This window comes from Mytilus edulis, chromosome 2 (genome assembly GCF_963676685.1).
Source record: "Mytilus edulis chromosome 2, xbMytEdul2.2, whole genome shotgun sequence".
Lineage (NCBI taxonomy): Eukaryota > Metazoa > Mollusca > Bivalvia > Mytilida > Mytilidae > Mytilus > Mytilus edulis.
The window spans coordinates 29,961,122-29,978,453 of NC_092345.1; the positions used below are offsets into that span (position 1 = coordinate 29,961,122).

The 17,332-nt window shown below is 32.5% G+C and overlaps 1 protein-coding gene across 1 annotated transcript; it reads right to left on the minus strand.

Annotated features, from left to right (window-relative positions):
• Positions 1 to 441: 441 nt before the first annotated feature.
• On the minus strand, positions 442 to 16,637 carry LOC139511903 (uncharacterized). The gene is made up of 3 exons (XM_071299048.1): positions 16,483 to 16,637; positions 8,422 to 8,488; positions 442 to 7,021 (listed from the first exon to the last, which is right to left on the minus strand). Exon 3 carries the CDS (start codon positions 7,004 to 7,006, stop codon positions 3,320 to 3,322), a length of 3,687 nt encoding a protein of 1,228 aa, XP_071155149.1. The 5' UTR covers positions 7,007 to 7,021; positions 8,422 to 8,488; positions 16,483 to 16,637; the 3' UTR covers positions 442 to 3,319.
• Positions 16,638 to 17,332: the final 695 nt, after the last annotated feature.

The following is a 17,332-nucleotide window of genomic DNA, read 5'->3' on the forward strand; positions in this document are numbered from 1 at the left end:
TGAGCAAAACGGTGGATGGAACATTTGGAGCAGGATCTGCTCACCCTTCCGGAGCACTTAGGATCACCCCCGTTTTTGGTGGGGTTCATGATGGCTTAGTCTTTAGTATTCTATTTTGTGTCTTGTATACTTTGTCTGATTTTTTTTCTTTTTTAGCCATATCAGTTTATTTTTTATCTTTGAGTTTAAATGTCACTCTGGTATCTTTCGCTGCTCTTCTAGTATACATTTTGTTTTAAGGTCTGCATGAGCTCGGATTTGAGTAGGAGATTTTTCCGCCGAGTTTTAAAACCGCTGTTGATCTTAGGCTGTTTTCACTCTTTGGTCGGGTTGTCTCTTTGACACATTCCACATTTCCATTCTCTTTTCTATTACAGAGAATTTTAAAAACTAAACTGGTATCACAAATGACTTGCAAGGCATTGTTGTTAGACAACCTGAACAAGTAAGAAAACTTTATTCAATTTAAGACATTAATTAAACAAAGAATGGAACAACAATAATATCTAGATGTCTGTCAGGAACCTTATATGCTATTGTTTGTACATTCAGTACAAATTATGATATAGTAATACATGTATAACAAAGGTAGCATAAGATGTGATAAATGAAACTTATATAACAGCAGATCAAAACAATTGTATAAAACAATCAAAGTGCTTGTAAGCACTGAATGGTAAAGATTGCTTCAATTTATCAGTGGGGAGTAACATTAAATATTGCATTGGTTGAAATTGATTTAACAGCAATATTAGATAAAGGAAGATAACTCCCATTTTTTTAAAGATGACTTTAACAATGACATCATTTATAGTTTTAGAACAGATATTAGATTCCTGCACCTTGCAAAAGTTATTTAATTTTCTTGACAAGTGTAACATCATTGTGTGCCTTAAATATCTGAGCATATATTACATCGTTAAATTTCATGGATACGATGCATAAGATGTTATGATCAATGCACTATATTTTGGGTATCAGAAAGGTAGTGATAAGCCTTGGAAGATTTGAATATCAAGTCAGTCCCATAAGGTTTTAATTGCATTTCATGCAATCTTACCTAAAAATAAAAATGTGCATCAAGTCATGTGCCTTTAAATTGTGAACTATGAGTGGTAGTTTAATACCATCCTTGAAAGAGGTCGAGGTCTTATGAAAACTGTCTGACAGGCAGCAGGACATTGCAAGGTATGCACATACTAAATAAAGTTCTTATATTACTCAAAATGAGAGAGAAATTAAAAACATACATCTTATTTTTTTCGACCATGAAAATGAGGTTAAGGACATTACATGGACATATGACAGACGAAAACTTAAAAAATTGAGGCATTTATATACAAAGAATGAAGCATTCATGTCTTCCAGTTTGTTAAACTATATAAATTTAAGCTTTTAGAAAGATATTTTAATTATGCTGCCGTTGCATTGTCTTCATGATCTTCTGCAATAGAAGTCCCCAGTAAGACAACAGGAATCAAAGTATGGAAAATGCAATAAGTGCATTGTGTTATATTTCATTATTACAAAGCAATTACATATCAAAATTAAGCTCTAGATATTTATTTTCTTTTTATTGAACAATTAATACCACATCAAACAAAAAATTACCGGTTATATTATAATAAAAACTTTCTTCAGACTTCTAAAAGAAGACAAACTGTGATAGACACAAACTGGGTCTGATTTAACTCATAAATGTACAACTGATTAATATTTGATTGCTAAACTATGTAGGTAGTAAGACAGTTCGAGGTAATAAAGTCATTTTTATTAAGTCAAGATGATACTAATATTAACTTGCTGAAGTAAATTTGTCAAATTCTTATTTTAATTTTAAAGTATGAATAATCTTGCTTAATACATAGTTTCTGTTGTTTTTTTTATTTGAATTCACTCTTTCAGCTCAAAACTAAAAAAAGAAATCTATTGCATAAAAGTTTTAAGTATTTGTGTGAAAAACTGCACTCTTGAAGGTTGTAAATATGTAGTATTTTGAACATAATAGACATAATGTCAATAAAACTTAAATGTTATGTGTTATGAGCAGTGAAAGCACCTGTCAACTAAAGTTCATTCCACATACTATAAAATCATGGCTATGTTGTCTAAGATAATTAAAAAAAAAATGACTTTTATACTTACAATGTACATAGCTAAATAAATCTACATGACTTAACATGCTAAAGGAGGATAACTTTGTCTCTAAAATTTGTCATGAGTTCCAGAAAACAAATGTTGGACTGTTATACCCGACTATATTACAAAATGACTAACCATTTTTGCTTTAATATCTGTTGGCTTAATGAAAATCTTTATTGAATGATTTTTTATACTTGCTGTTTAAATGTTAATACTTAATTGGACTGTCACAAATTTTAGCTTTCAAATGGAGAAAATTGTATTTATGACTATAAAAACAAGGACTTCTAGGCAAATAATCCAAATATTTAAAATATTATTTGTCTAGTTAATCTTATTCTAAAGCAAATGAAAAATTAAGCCTGTTAAAATAATTCTCATATAGACACATGATAGAAGGAGCTTTAAGCAGAGATTGTACAGAATATTACAGAAGTTACATATGAAATTGCCATATATGTACATTTGGTTCAAAGTAAATCCCCATTCAGACAAATTCCTTTAAACATGTAAGACTTCTATATGACTGAGACATAATTATTCAAATGTATAAGAAAATATAACATAGACATAAATATCTAAATGTATAAGAAAATATTACATAACAAACAGAATATAAACATCTTCATCATCATTATCCATGTTAGCAACAGTCATATCTACTGATTTGATATTTTTTGGTAGGTATACAACAGTATTGTGCACTTCCTCATCAGGTTTGGGTAAATTTATTTTTGCTTGATAAGGTGGAACAAGTTTTTTTGGAACATTAATAATCTGATGTACTTTAACTAATTTCTTCTCATCTTTATCTTGAGGATCATTTTCATTGTCATTTAATGAGTCTCCTTCTTTAAAGGAAGTTAAGTGTTTAAATGCCATCTCAACTTCATTTTGTGTAGCATTTTTAGGTTCTGAGGCTCCAGTAATTATTGATTTATTACCTTGGTCATCTGTTTTAACGGACAATGTACATTTTTTATCAGTCTGAATAACTACATGTTTATTCATAATCATCACATCTTTTGCTGGATTAACTTGTCCAGTGATTTTCCTGCTATTATTTTCGTCAAACCTTTGAAGAATATCTTCTTTTGTCATTTTCATTACTTTTGCATTGGAAGTACTCTCAACATTAATAACCACTTCTTTTGCTACTAAAGATGCATTGATAGTGTCAATTAGTTTTGAGTCTTCCTCTGCCAACTCTTCTACCTGATATAAAAGTTCCTCCCCAGGTAAATGAGCCTCCTTTAAAAGTTCTGATGAGACTTCTGAATCTATCAAAGGGCTCTGGTCTGAATCTTTCAAAATTTCTGTTTACACTTCCAAAATGGTGGAGCAACAAAGCATCTTGTTCAGTAACCCCTGCACTATGCAATAATTCAATTTTTCCTTTTTCTTCATTCTCCTTTATAAGAGCTTCCTTGTGAAGTATCACATTTTCTTTTTTAATTTCTTCATCCATATTTGGCGGTAATTTCCCTTTACTTAATAAAGAAAATAGTTTAGAATGGGTAGGATTAATCTTGTTCTCATCTGACAGTTCTTTAGTTACAACTTTTTTCACTGGAGAAAGATATCTCCTTGCTATAAGTACTGTGTCTTCTTGCTTGTCACACTCCAAAAATTTATCCAACTTATTATCTCCAAAATTATTAATTTTAAAATTGATATTCTGATTTTTCAGTTCATCAGGTGAGCGTACTGCCACGGCTACAACTTTTGGAGGAGAAGATTCTCTAGTATCTACTTCACATGCTTCCAATGATTTACAGTTATCCTGCTTCTCTAATTCACTATTGGGATTGGAACTTGTCATGTTAGGTTTAGTTACCTCTGTGAAACAAAATGCGTTCCTTCCCATGGTTGGGTGAAACTGCTTCCTATGTAAAATGGCTTTCTGTCTTGAATAGAAAAGTATACCACAGAAGTTGCAGTTTAATGCTGTTAACTGATGTGCATCGTAGACATGTTTCGCTAACTGTGATGCTTTGCATTTCGTGGCACCACAATGTTCACATATATACAATTTATCTGAAGTTCCTGCCGTCTCATTACTGCTTTGTACACTTCGACTTTTTCCAATTTGGCTACTAATTAGCTTCATTTTAGTTTTATTAGCACTTTGTTTTTGATGTCTTTTTCTACTTTTTGGGCTACTAGATGGTTTCACTTCCATTTCGTTACCGATTTGACAACTCTCCATTTCTTCAATGTTTTTCAAGGAACTCTTCTTTATTGGTGATTTTCCCAAGTTCTCTTCAATAAATGAAATAGCTTCTTCTGTCTTTATTTCTTGAGCTTTGAAATTCTTTTTCTCTTCCAGACACTTAATTTCAAATGAGACAAATTCATCATCATGCATGGTTTCTTCAATCCCATGCATTCTTTCCATATGTTTCCTCAAGCCCCTTGAAGTTGCCAAATTTTTGCCACAAAAATAACAATCATTTTTTGCAGTGTGGCACACATTTATGTGATCTTGAAGTTCCTTTGTATATCCAAATCTTTTTTCACATAAATAGCACTGGTATCGCATTGCAAAAATAGAAGAATCCCTATGATATTTTTCCATGTGATTTCTCAAACCACGTTTTGATTTAATTTTTTTGCAGCAAATACTGCATTCTTGAGGATTTTGTGTATGACAAATCTGAGTGTGATTTTTTAAGTCTCGTGATAATGGAAATCCTTTGTTACAGTGTTTACAAAAAAAATTCTTCCCATTTATATGTTTTCTGTAGGCATGGTAGTTTAAATTTAAAACAGATGAGAAAACCATACCACATTTTTTACAAATACACTTGTCTCCATTTTTGATAACATAGTCTGCCGGGATTAAGCTATAAAATGAATTTGAAACTGACTTATCTATTGATAGATATTTCTTCTCTTGTGAATCTTTATCAGTATCCTCCATTATGTAGTCATGATCAGATGATTTCTTAAGTTCGTCTTTATTTTGATGTTTAGACACCTTGATATTATGAACTCGCTCCATATGTCGTCTCAGATCACCCTCCAATCCAAACATGATGCCACAAGTTTTACATTTAATTGATTTTTCATAGTGAATTCGCTGAACATGACGTATCAGAAGTGAAGAGTTTCGAAAAATTCTTCCACATTCTTTACAAACAGATGCATGAGGATATATAAAAGATCTCCCATGTTCACACATATAGTTCCCAAACTGAAATAATGTCTTACAAACAAAGCATTTAATGTTCTCAACATCCTTTCCTTTCATGTTAGCCTTAAGTACTGTCTGTCTAGCTACTTTGAATTTACGCTGCAGAGCCAGGAATTTGTTTCTTTTTTCATTCATGATCATGTTAAGCTTTTCAAGAATTGTTTTCTTATTTTCAGCTACATCTTTTTCAAGTGTTGTAAAAGATGGTTTTTTACTAACACTTCCAGTGGTTAATTCATCATTATGAATCTCATTTTGCCCTGTATATTCATTGTTTAATCCATCATTATCACTATCATTTTGCCCTGTAAATTCTTTGCTTATTTCATCATTAGCACTCTCATTGTTGAGTTTGTCTTGTATAAAAGTTTCAGCAGGATTGTCTTGTTGTTTTTGCTTAGAATCAACAGATTTGCATTCTTCGTTTTTTGTACTTATATCACCTGAAGTTATTTCCACAGGTTTTTGAGAAGTGTGGTCAGTGATAATTTCTTGGTGTTTGGATGTATCCTCTATTTTTTTCTGCCTAGTTGAAAGACGTCTTTTTTGTACAGCATATTCAGTTGTATTTTCTACTTTTTTTGGCATGGTGTAGGCAGTTGCAGTTTCTTGTTGTTTCTGTTTAGTGTCATTTGTTGAACTTTCTGATTTTTCATTGATTGTAGGATTAGTTTTGTTTTCCTGTTGTTTTTGTCTAGCAGGGCGAGTTGGTCTATCATTTGCTTTCTTTTTAGAATTTTCTACCACTTCCATAGCACAAGTTTCCTTGATTAAATTACCACTTTCTGACTCTGTATCACGTTTTTGAAGGAAGCGCTTCATTTGCAAATCTGTTCCTTCAGAGCTTATTGCCATTTTCATTTTTGCTGAACAAACTTTCCTTCTGCCACTTGTACGTATAGGTGTTGTTTCAGGCTCTTTTGTTACCTCTGTATCACTAACTTGAAGCCTAATTCTTTTAGCAGGAGACCCTGAATTTTCCTCTTTTTCAACATTTTTAGTTTTGCGAGTTAAAATTGTCTTCTCTTTTTCATCAGTATTTGATGGTGTTGTTACCTTCTTCTGTTTCCCTTTTCCGTTGCCATGTTTGCCATCATTGATAGGAGTTGAGTGCTTTTTATCATTATTACTGCTGTGTTTTGTTGTTCCAATTATTTTTTCTGGAGGAACAAGATCATGCATCAAATTATCAGTACCGGTCTGTTTCTGTCCTTTCTGTGTAGCCTTCTGACATGATTCTTTTTCACTGCTCCCATTTTTATCCAGAAATTTTGACTTTTTACCAGACTGCCCAGATGCCTCTAAAACTTTTGCAGAAGGGACAATTTTTCTTCCGCTTCTTCTTGTTTGAAATGATTCTGATGGAATTTTGTTTTCTGCATGTGTTCTCATTGTATTGTGTTTTGGTGTGATTTCTTGTATGTTTTCATCAGATTCTGACTTTATTGTGTCAGCTAAAGGATTAACTTTTTTTGTCTGATTTTGAATTTCAATATTACTATTGTGTCCATCTACAGTTTCTGTATCAGTATAGTGTTTCCCTTGGGTATGCTTTTCAATTTCATTTGAAGTTAATTTTCGAACCTTAATTTTAGCGTCTAAAAAATCCTTGTAGACATCATGGAATTCCTTTTTTTGACCTAATGACTTCTGCTGGTTTTCCTCCATAAATAATCTTTTTTTCTGAAAAAAAAAATTAAAATGAGACAACTTATTAATTTATCTTTACTCATTACATGGTTAAATTCTATTGATTTAATCCTGATTTAATTTTTCATGAATAAACATAACCAATATGGGCAAAAATCTGTGCGACAACAAATGTGGTTTTCTTACAAAATGACACCAAAGACATACTAAAATCTTATCATCATTATATCAACAAGCAGTCAAATAGCCTGGTTGCAATAGTTATACAGGAGCTGTCAGAGCAACAGCAAACCAGGTGTTTTTAACATCTATTTATGTCAGGGCATTTTTCAATATCACAAGGACCATAACTCCTGAAAGGTAAAAAGTTACAATCCTCAATATTGAACTGGACCTCCATTTTGTCATTAATTACAACACATTAAAATTTGAAAAGCTTTGGTTAAACAGAACATGAGTAATAGTATGGACACAATAGGAAAGACCCTTTTTCAAACTCCCATGAACCACAACTCCTGAATGGTGAAAGTGAAAATCGTCTATATTAAACTTGACCTACATATGCATGTTGTCATCACCAGTAAAAATATTATATACTATAATTTAAAAATCTTTGTTGATTGGTTCAAAAGTAATTCATGTTATTACACCAAAACTGTTGGCAGGTACCTGACTGCCGGCTCTATTTCATCAACTAAACATGTTCAATAACTTTAAATATTTCATTCAGTAAATTCAGCTAAAAATGCAAAAAATCTGAAATAAAATAGTAATAAATCAAATGAGGAATAGACATCATAGATTAAAAATGTCTTGCTTTTAGTAAATCTACTCTTGCTGTAGATTGGTCAATTTCATTGTCTACAGCTTCTCTCGATCTATAAAAGTTTTCAAAGTTATACATGCAAAAATGTTAAAATTGGGTAACATATTCATTACAGGATATAATCCTTTAACAATTTCACCATGGAATTTAAGATCTCTTGAAAGAAAGTTGGAACATGAGTCACTTATCATTTTGCAATATTGTAATTTTTAACTGTCTAATTTTGAAATTTATAAGGTGATGAACACAATTTGAACGAGGCAATATGGTCAATAACCACAGCTAGGTTTTTTCTCACATATATATGAGAAATGATTTCAACTAGACAAGATTTAATTCCCTGAAGGTTTCAGAGAAAAACATTTTTTTGAAAAAATCAGGAACAACAGATTAAGCCTTTGGCTGTTATCTGCTCTTTGGTCGGGTTGTTGTCTCTTTGACACATTCCCCATTTCCATTCTCAATTCTATTTTTATGATGGCATATGCTCTTTGACCTTCAATCTAATTTACTCTAAAACAAAATATGTTGTCCACTCATGTATGTGGGGTTTGATAACATTTACCATGTATTTTGTTTTGTCTTTTTTTAACTTGTTATTGCTTACCTGAATTCTCTGCTGACTTATATATCCTTTGTCTTTCACCTTTAAGATTTTTTCCAAATCGATAATTCTGTAAATAAAAATATATATCAAATACAAATGTATAGAAAAATTTCATGCAATACAAAGAAATTCATACTTTCACTTGTTATTTGTGATCTGGGAACATCATATCCATATATATGTTCCTGGTTTGATACTGTCAAGTCTGTGTACTTTTACTTTTCATACTTGTGAGATACTTTAAAGTCTGTGTACTTTTACTTTTCATACTTGTGAGATACAGTAAAGTCTGTGTACTTTTACTTTTGATACAAGTTTGTGTGGTACTGTCAAGTCTGTGTACTTTTACTTTTGATACAAGTTTGTGTGGTACTGCCAAGTCTGTGTGGTACTGTCAAGTCTGTGTACTTTTACTTTTGATACAAGTTTGTGTGATACTGTCAAGTCTGTGTACTTTTACTTTTGATACAAGTTTGTGTGATACATGTACTGTCAAGTCTGTGTACTTTTACTTTTGATACAAGTTTGTGTGATACTGTCAAGTCTGTGTACTTTTACTTTTGATACAAGTTTGTGTGATACATGTACTGTCAAGTCTGTGTACTTTTACTTTTGATACAAGTTTGTGTGATACTGTCAAGTCTGTGTACTTTTACTTTTGATACAAGTTTGTGTGATACTGTCAAGTCTGTGTACTTTTACTTTTGATACAAGTTTGTGTGATACTGTCAAGTCTGTTTACTTTTACTTTTGATACAAGTTTGTGTGATACTGTCAAGTCTGTGTACTTTTACTTTTGATACAAGTTTGTGTGATACTGTCAAGTCTGTTTACTTTTACTTTTGATACAAGTTTGTGTGATACTGTCAAGTTTGTCACTGTGTACTTTTACTTTTCATACAAGTTTCAACTTTGTGTGATACTGTCAAGTCTGTGTACTTTTACAGTGCTGTGATGAGAATTTTTTAATACATATTATATTCTTTTTACTTATTTATATTTAAGACAAATAGTTCTTAAAACTGTTCTATTGATAGAACTGACTAAATCAATTCTAGCCATAGAACTGATCAAATCAGTTATAATTGTAGAACTGTTCTAGTCGTAGAACTGTCAGGATCAGTTCTAGGTAGAACTGTCTAAATCAGTTCTAGGTAGTACTGACCGAATCAGTTCTAGGTTAGAACTGTTCCAGCTGGAACTTTCTAAAAGGTCACTGTGTCAGGATGACAGTTCTACATACTGTTCTTACACAATTATTCTGACAGATTCTGATAAATTTCAGATTCTCAAAGAATTGATGAGAGGTTAGAACATGAAGAATTGATCTCCAATGTACATCTTCTCTTTTCAAAGTGTTTTTTTTAATGTTTTTCTTTAAAACCTTATTTTCAGAAATTGATAAATAATGGCTATCATGTACATCTTACTTAAAAACATTAGAAAACAAGAATGTGTCCTCAGTACACGAATGCCCCACTCGCACTATCATTTTCTATGTTCAGTGGACCGTGAAATTCGGGTAAAATCTCTAATTTGGCATTAAAATTAAAAAGATCATATCATAGGGAACATGTGTACCAAGTTTGAAGTCAATTGGACTTCAACTTCATCAAAAACTACCTGGACCAAAAACTTTAACCTGAAGCGGGACAGACGGACGAACAGACAGACAGACGGACGGACGAACGGACGCACAGACCAGAAAACATAATGCCCCTCTACTATCGTAGGTGGGGCATAAAAAAGCAAACATTCTGTGAGTATTGATCAGGGATCGAATTTAAGCTTTTTTGTGTACTAGCCAGCCGGACCAGTGGACTGAAAACTCTACTGGTCCGGCTCCAAATCTACTGGTCCTGCAAAAATGACATTAATTTGACAAATCTTATATAAATGAAAGATGTTTAATTTTATTTTGATGCTTTCGTTTACATAAGTTAGACAGTAACAAAGGAATAGTCTTTATTCTGATTTTGATAAAGGCTTTGGTAATCTCAATGATTTTCTTTATCAAAATCAGGATCAAGGACAGAAAAAATATCCACATTGTCTTCCACGTCATCGCAAATTTGACAATCCAGTTACGAAAATACATTTCTTATCCAGGTCTGTCACTGCAAATTTTTCACATATTGTACAGTTCATTAAATTCCGATCTACTATATAATGCAACCATTCACAATCTTTTTCCTAAGATTTTTGGTATTTGCGTTTCCTTTTGTCACTTTTGTATACTTTATTTCGATCTTCCTTTTGATTTTCAGTTATCTTAATTTTTTTGTCCGACGGTTTAACTCCTTCCAAAAATTTCCACATTTTGTATTGTTGTGAAGGACGCTCACCCAAGATATTAACTTGATCAATTGTAATACCCGCAGTACCGTGTAATTGATTTCACAGGTAAATTGTTTTGTAAACAAACGGAGATTGCGATGCAATCAGTGATTTTTATCGACAAATTTCTACTGGTCCGCCAGACCACCAGCTGACAAAATCTACTGGTCCGACGCAAATTTTACTAGTCCCTGACTCCCGGATTAGCGCTAATTTTGACCCCTGGTATTGCATCACTGGCGTCAACGTGATGATCGTAACTGCAATTACGATCATCCCAATATGGCGAACACAAATATAGGGATATTTTAGAAGGCTGATTTCTCCACTTTAACAGCTTATTTTCATATTTGTTTTACATGAAGAAAAGTCTTTATTAGCATTGCCATTGAATGTGTTTTTCATAAATTATAGAAAAACAACCAGAAGAAAAAAAATTGAGATTCAAAAAATCACGATGATGATCGTAACTTCGTCTATAGATGATCGTAACTTTGAATTGTTTTTATAAAAAGATGATCGTACCTCAAAATTTATGAATGGATTTTTCACTCAATGAACACCCTATTTAGCAGTCATGATAAAAACTAGAGGCTCTAAAGAGCCTGTGTGGCTCACCTTGGTCTATGTGAATATTAAAGGAAGCAGATGGATTCATGACAAAATTGTGTTTTGGTGATGGTGATGTGTTTGTACATCTTACTTTACTGAACATTCTTGCTGCTTAAAATTATCTCTATCTATAATGTACTTGGCCCATTAGTTTCAGTGGAAAATGTTAGTAAAAATTTACAAATTTTATGAAAATTGTTAAAAATTGACTATAAAGAACAATAACTCCTAAGGGGGTCAATTGACCATTTCGGTCATGTTGACTTATTTGTAAATCTTACTTTGCTGAACATTATTGTTGTTTACAGTTTATCTCTATCAATAATAATATTCAAGATAATGACCAAAAACAGCAAAATTTCCTTAAAACTAACAATTCAGGGTCAGCAACCCAACAACAGGTTGTCCAATTCATCTAAAAATTTCAGAGCAGATAAATGTTGACCTGATAAACAATTTTACCCCATGTCAGATTTGCTCTAAATGCTTTGGGTTTTGAGTTATAAGCCAAAAACTGCATTTTACCCCATGTTCTATTTTTAGCCATGTCGGCCATCTTGGTTAGATGGCCGGGTCACCGGACACATCTTTTAAACTACTAACCCAAAAGATGATTGTTGCCAAGTTTGGTTTAATTTGGCCAAGTAGTTTCAGAGGAGAAGATTTTTGTAAAAGATTACTAAGATTTACGAAAAATGGTTAAAAATTGACTATAAAGGGCAATAACTCCTTAAGGGGTCAACTGACCATTTCAGTCATGTTCACTTATTTGTAAATCTTACTTTGGTGAACATTATTGCTGTTTATAGTTTATCTCTATCAATAATAATATTCAAGATAACCAAAAACAGCAAAATTTCCTTAAAATTACTAATTCAGGGGCAGCAACCCAACAACGGGTTGTCCGATTCATCTGAAAATTTCAGGGCAGATAGATCTTGAACTGATAAACAATTTTACCCCATGTCAGATTTGCTCTAAATGCTTTGGGTTTTGAGTTATAAGCCAAAAACTGCATTCTATCCCATGTTCTAATTTTAGCCATGGCAACCATCTTGGTTTGATGGCCGGGTCACCGGACACATTTTTCAAACTACTAACCCAAAAGATGATTGTGGCCAAGGTTGGATTAATTTAGCCCAGTAGTTTCAGAGGAGAAGATTTTTGTAAAATATTTATACTAAGATTTACGAAAAATGGTTAAAAATTGACTATAAAGGGCAATAACTCCTAAAGGGGTCAACTGACCATTTCAGTCATGTTGACTTATTTGTAAATCTTACTTTGCTGAACATCATTGCTGTTTACTGTTTATCTCTATCTATAATAATATTCAAGATAATAACCAAAAACAGCAAAATTTCCTTAAAATTACTAATTCAGGGGCAGCAACCCAACAACGGGTTATCCGATTCATCTGAAAATTTCAGGGCAGATAGATCTTCACCTGTTTAACAATTCTACCCCTGTCAGATTTGCTCTAAATGCTTTGGTTTTTGAGTTATAAGCCAAAAACTGCATTTTACCCCTATGTTCTATTTTTAGCCATGGCAGCCATCTTGGATGGTTGGCCGGGTCACCGGACACATTTTTTAAACTAGATACCCCAATGATGATTGTGGCCAAGGTTGGTTTAATTTGGCCCAGTAGTTTTAGAGGAGAAGATTTTTGTAAAAGTTAACGACGACGACGGACGACGACGGACGCCAAGTGATGAGAAAAGCTCACTTGGCCTTTTAGGCCAGGTGAGCTAAAAAATGTGATTTTAAAATTAAACAAAGATTAAATGAAAACCGCTATTCTAAAAAGAAATGACATAAGGGGATTAGCAGACTTATATGCAAATGTCCACAATATTATTTTCTTATGAGTAATTTAGTTAATATTCAAAATGGATTTACGTTGATATAAATATCATTCTCATGATCCAGTTTAAGAATATTAATACAGGCCAAAACTTTCACTGAATAAACATGATAAAGTAAAGGAAGGCATGAAGTTACATTATTTTGATGACTTTCTAGACTACAGAGGCGGACTTAGAGGGAGGGTCAAGGTGCTCACATCACCTTTTTGTTGGGGAAATTTGGTTGATTGTATAGGGAATCAATGAAGAATGACTGTAGCGGGCCTACTCTTAGGCAGCCAGTCCCCCATCCCTTTATGAAAATCTCTGAATACACCACTAGACCACTGTTGTCTATATTTACCATGGGTTGGCTATTTATGTAAAGAAGGACAAGTTAAAATAGATGGTATACATGTTCATATAAGATTTTTCAAGCTACAAATCCTTACATTTCTACGGTATATGACATGTGTTATTGAAATTAGTCGAAGAAGTTGTGTTCAGCTAAACATATCAATAAGGGATCTACCATTTGATTTTTATAATGGGGATCAAATTTAGACGAAAAGGCAGGACAGGAGATTTGAGTAAAAAAAGGCCGGATGACCATCTTGGCCAAACAAAAAGGCAAGATGACAATTTATGTTAAAATAATCAAGATGAAAAAAGCAGAACCGAAGAGAGTAAAAATAAAAACGCAGGATAAAATTATTCATCCTAGCCCATCCCCAAATAAAAATCAAATAGTAGCTCCCTTTATTGACGCTTTCATTGTTTTTTTTTCATTCAACAGATATGATTACACTTCTTAATGCTTTATTTTTACAACCTCTCCTTTAAAAATTGTAAATCTGTTAATAAAAAAAACTATAAAGTCTGAATTCCCCAAAAATACCAGATCCTCGAAAGGTACTATTGTCCCTATAAAGTGTAGCCACAGTATGGGAAAAAAGAAAAAAAATCTCCAATTTTAACAAACTGGTCATTCTGGTCATTACTATGAACTGTCCAATACCTTATTTATATAAAACATATGAAATCAATGTAAAGTTGTTAACCCCCAATTCATTTTAATATTGAACTACACATGTAGATAAAAAATAAATATGAAATCTCGGGAAGTCATAACCATTTGTGCACTTACCAATAGGACGTTACCATCCCCTCAGTGATCGTTCCTCATTATTATCACAATATCAGCTGATAACACACATTTTTTCGCATACTAGACAGCTTTATTTGTCCTTATATAGCAGAAAATGCTTTGTTGGAACAGACAGTTACGATCATCTTAAGTAAAAGTTACGATCATCGTTGATAAAAGTAAATAAAAGTTAAGATCATCATCGTAATTATTTGTATCTCGATTTTCATTCTACTTGTTGCTTTTCCATCCGGTTCGAAAAAATATTTCAACTGCAGTTACGATCATCACCTTGACACCGGTGATTGCATGGCAGTACATAGTCCCCTACTGGATGAAAATTCATTGTATTGGAACAAAATTCTGACTTTATCTACATGTATATTAAATTTGCCATGGTCAGTCAAGGGTACTACTTGTACAAGTTATCTTTATTCTACATGAAGAAGTAAATATAAATATACTTTTAAGTAAATGGTGTTTTGTTTCTAATGTTTGAATAATCTCCCCTTAATTTTCTTAAAATTTACTTGTAAACTGGTAAAGGTAATCTTTGTTCTACAATCCCCAAAATTCCCAAGTTTTGAGATGTAAAAACATGCCTTTAACAATTTATCTCAGGGTAGCTCAGTCGCCCCATACTGGTTTTCCAAATCAATTGAATTACTCCTGCCAAATCCCCCACTTATTAAAATTGGTAAAATCCTGATGAATATACAATCAAGGTATGCCAATGCAACTTCCTCCACTTAAAATTAAAAAAAAACAACTTGTGATACTAATAAAATAGAAAAAAACCCACCATAAACAGCTAGTTGTACCATAAAGTCAATAAAATTGACTTCAAAGAAATGCTGATATAGCTGCTTTATTTCAAACAAAAGAAAAGAATTTAAAAAAAAAACCAAGTACAAAAATTGTACCATGTGTACAATGTATTTCTAAGGTTTTCATAAGTTTTCATCTACCTCTTATATGGGGCGAGTTGGTAGACTTTAATTCAGGACATTTCAAATCTTTTATGTATAAGTTGGGCGAGTTTGCAGACCTATACATTCAATAAGATTGCCTCATGTTTCATAAGTGGGGCTACATTGTAGTTAGCACGAAAAATTTCATTCAGTCATAATTATTCTATTTTTCATGTAAATGGGGTGAGTTGAATTGGCAGACCTATAATATATACAGAGGGATTTTAATCCTTTAAGTAGGGAGAATTGGTTAACAAGAGTGGGGGATTTTTTAAAAGATGCGGCGAGTTGGTGAAAATGTGGGGTGATTTGGTGTGGTGCAATTTGCCAGTGGGGCGAGTTGTCCTGGATTCATTCAAACCATACATGAATTATTATATATATTTTTTTTAAATCATTTTTTTTTCACTTCATTGTCATTGTGGTCCCTATTGTACACAATATGAACATTTGTATATGTATATATGTATCCTAAAACACGGGGGGTAACTTCCTATTATTGGGTATACGGGGATAATGTGCCAAAAATATGGGTCATAATTTTGCGAGATTTTATATAAAAATGACCCTCCTTTTTAATGACATCCTATATTAAAATGCATTCACGTTTGATAACTGCATATTGATTTGGGGTATGATCTACATATCATATATAAATTTAAATGATCTATTCTTCTGCAAATCTGATTAAATTTGCACCTTTCTGCATGGAAGTATTTGACATTTAAAAATATCATATATATATATACATTTTAAATATTAATGTATATAAGTATAGGTCATTCTTTCTTAAATATCTATATAACTATAGGTACTGAATTTCAGTGAATGTTATATTAAAATGTGTACTTTTTTTTAGGCAAAAATGGCACACCCTTACCAGAAAAATATCGAAGTTACCCCCTCGTGTCCTAAAATAACCATTCTTTTCCCCATAAATGTTTCCCAGGTCTCGGGGAAACTAGAAACCAATGGTAAGACTAAAATGTTACAATATAATCGTTAACTTCATGTGTATTTCTTTCTTTCTGGGGTTATTATTAATCGTGTGTCAATGAAAATGTGTGCCCTACTTTCCTGTCGTTACCCTCCCTACGATAAATTGCTCTGTTGAGTTTCGATTTTGTTATATAGACACATGGTCTTACCAGTGATTGTTTATTTAATACACATGGTATATTTTAAACACTGTAGCATGGCTTTGACTTAAAATGTTCTCAAATTAAGGCAGATTGAGCAATTTTAATGTCCTTTCCCCGCTTGCAAATGGCTGTAAAAAGCGTTTCCACCTTACTTCCGATATGCAGATATAACCAAATACCAACCCAAATTAGTGTTTTAAGGGGACGATCATTTAACATTCTGGGGTGGAGGAGAGGAGAAGGAGAATATGAATGGGATTGGTTTTTTAATTTTGTGGACTAAAAGGACAGATTATTTATTTTCTGCACTGTTGAAGCTTTTCATTAAAAAAAAAAGAGATTGATTATTTATTTATCAGCATACGCCCTTACTATATATAATAATACTGATGCAACATAATTTTTGTTTGTGTTCTTTTTAGAGGGGTGGCCAGGGGGCCCGGGCCCCCCCTTTTTGGGAAAAAATTTTGTTGCTTATATAGGGAATCATTGACGCGTGTCTGGAGCGGGCCCCCTCTTAGGTCAGTCAGTGGGCCCCCACTTATGAAAATTTCTGGATCCGCCACTGTTTTTTAATTGTTCAAGAAAATTAATAATGTGTTAACTGTTGATATTTCAAGTCTTTTTCTTCTTCGCTGTGAATACCATTGCCACTCTAATATAATTATAATTAATTTAACTATTGTCAATTTATTGTCTTAATTTTGTATGTCATAACCATTTAATGTAAATGTGTTTGTGCTAAGTAAACATTGTCTATTGTCTATTGTCTATAACAGTTTCAGCAAAATAAGATAGGGTCAAGAAAGATCATGTGTCGTTCATCTATCTATATTGTTATCAATAGATTTATTAC